This window comes from Alligator sinensis, unplaced genomic scaffold (assembly GCF_000455745.1).
Source record: "Alligator sinensis unplaced genomic scaffold, ASM45574v1 scaffold107_3, whole genome shotgun sequence".
Classification (NCBI taxonomy): Eukaryota; Metazoa; Chordata; order Crocodylia; family Alligatoridae; genus Alligator; species Alligator sinensis.
In genome coordinates, this window is record NW_005842578.1 from 582,578 (window position 1) to 584,386 (window position 1,809).

Below are 1,809 nucleotides of genomic sequence, written 5' to 3' on the forward strand. Positions count from 1 at the left end.
CACCGATCTCGGCTGCCTGGGGGGACCCTGCCGGGCGAAGGCGAATGCACGTCCCGCCTGCGCCCCGGGGCAGGGAGCCTTTCTGCAGGAGTCTCCAGCTGGAAGGAAGGAGCCGCAGAGACGCAGCCGGCTCCCCGAGCGCCATCGCCGCCGGGACGAGGCTTCGCGGGACCTGGACGTCTTCGGCCCAGGGCAGATCCGTGGCCTCTCCGGATGATGGACTATTTCCGAGCCGTCTCTCGTTAATGAGGCCCTCAATTAGACAGCGTTGTTGTTTAGGAAGCTTCTCCTTTGCTCAGGTTTCAATAAAGACAAAGGAAGGAGGGCACGAGGCCGGAGTCTGGTGTCACTGGGGAGAGCCGCCTACACGGGGACAGAGTAACGAGGGAGTTTTCTGCTACATTAACCGGTTTCTTGCCCCAGCACGGATCCTGCCCCCAAAACACAGGACCCGGAGGGCTCTTCTGCGCGGGGCAGCGGCCGCACTACCCGCAGGCAGCGGGCTGGGACCGGACAGAGGTCACGGCCGCCTCGGAGCCGACAGGGGACGGGGCTGGCTTTGGGGTTGCTTTGTCTCTTGCAGGGCTCTGATTTGCATATATGCAAATAAGAGCCATTCCCCTCATTAAGGAGAAAGCCAAGAGCTAAATCACAGCCTCTGCTGGCAGGCTGCCAGGGTCGTCCAGGTTGCCAAAAGCCTTTCTTTCCAAGCCAAAAAAAAAAAAGCCCAATTATTCCCCCCATCCAAACCCTTTTTGCCCCAATTTTCACCCGAGGGGGTCAAACGCCTGGCGGGTGCAAGTCATTCCAGTGCATCCCGAGGAGCCGTGGGGTGTAAAGGGGGCAGAGGAAGGGCTAGGACAGGGCCAGCACCAGCCTGGATGGGGCTTCTCTGAGCCGCCTCGGCCCCCCTGGGCCGGACCCAGGGGCAGACACTACCCGGTGCCTGCTGGGGACAGGACCAGTGGCCGGGCCCCCGGCCTCACCTGGAGCCCCTTAAAGGTCCGGGGCTGGGAGCTGGCTGCGAGGGTGGATCGCGAACAGGTCGCTTCCCCCGGGTCAGGTGGGCCTGATCCTGCCCGGGGGCGGACTGGATGGGACTCCCTGGGATTGCACTGCCAAGGCGTCCAGCGCACACTGCACGCTCTCCCACATTAAACCTGCTGGACATTGTGGGGCACGTTCTACGAGAGAAATACGGTACGAGCCAGTTGTGTTGGATCTGCCCGCGAGCCCGGGGTCAGGCCCAAACCCATTGCGGCTGCTACCCTCGATGAGAAAAGAGTGCCTCCCTCCCCGCTCCTTCTGCCTTCCAAAAACCAGAGGGGGCGCGTTGTATACGGGACGGTACGGTAACAGGCAGGCACGGCCGCTTAGCACCTGCCCCGGCTCCGATTTAGCTGGTCTATAAGGGGCTTTAAAGCCAAAGAATGGGGCCAAGGGGGGAGGAGGGACCAGTGAGGACAAACCAGGCTGTTAACCCCTTCGGGGACATCTAGCTGCTAGTCCAGGTCATGGGAAGAGGATCCAGAGTCCCCACAGGGCCCATGTTCAACCCCAGCCGGGGGCAGGTCCTGCCTCACCGCCACATGGTCAGCCTGGTTCTTACGGTCTAGGCCCTGGGGGACAACAACACCCCGATACACCCCCCCGTACACCAGCAACTCCCCGATACACCCCCCCGTACACCAGCAACTCCCCGGTACACCCCCACGTATGACTCACCGATAAACCCACCCGTACACCAGCAACTCCCCGGTACACCAACTCCCCGATGGACCCCCCCGTACACCAGCAACTCCCCGATAC

The 1,809-nt window shown here is 62.2% G+C and overlaps 1 protein-coding gene across 1 annotated transcript in view; it reads left to right on the forward strand.

Annotated features, from left to right (window-relative positions):
• The window catches only part of LOC112551728 (forkhead box protein G1-like), a 1,950-nt gene extending 1,733 nt beyond the window's left edge, over window positions 1-217 (forward strand). Inside the window, exon 2 of the mRNA XM_025214307.1 lies at window positions 74-217. Within this exon, the coding sequence (XP_025070092.1) occupies window positions 74-217 (144 nt within the window). The remainder of the gene's footprint in view (window positions 1-73) is intronic.
• Window positions 218-1,809: the final 1,592 nt, after the last annotated feature.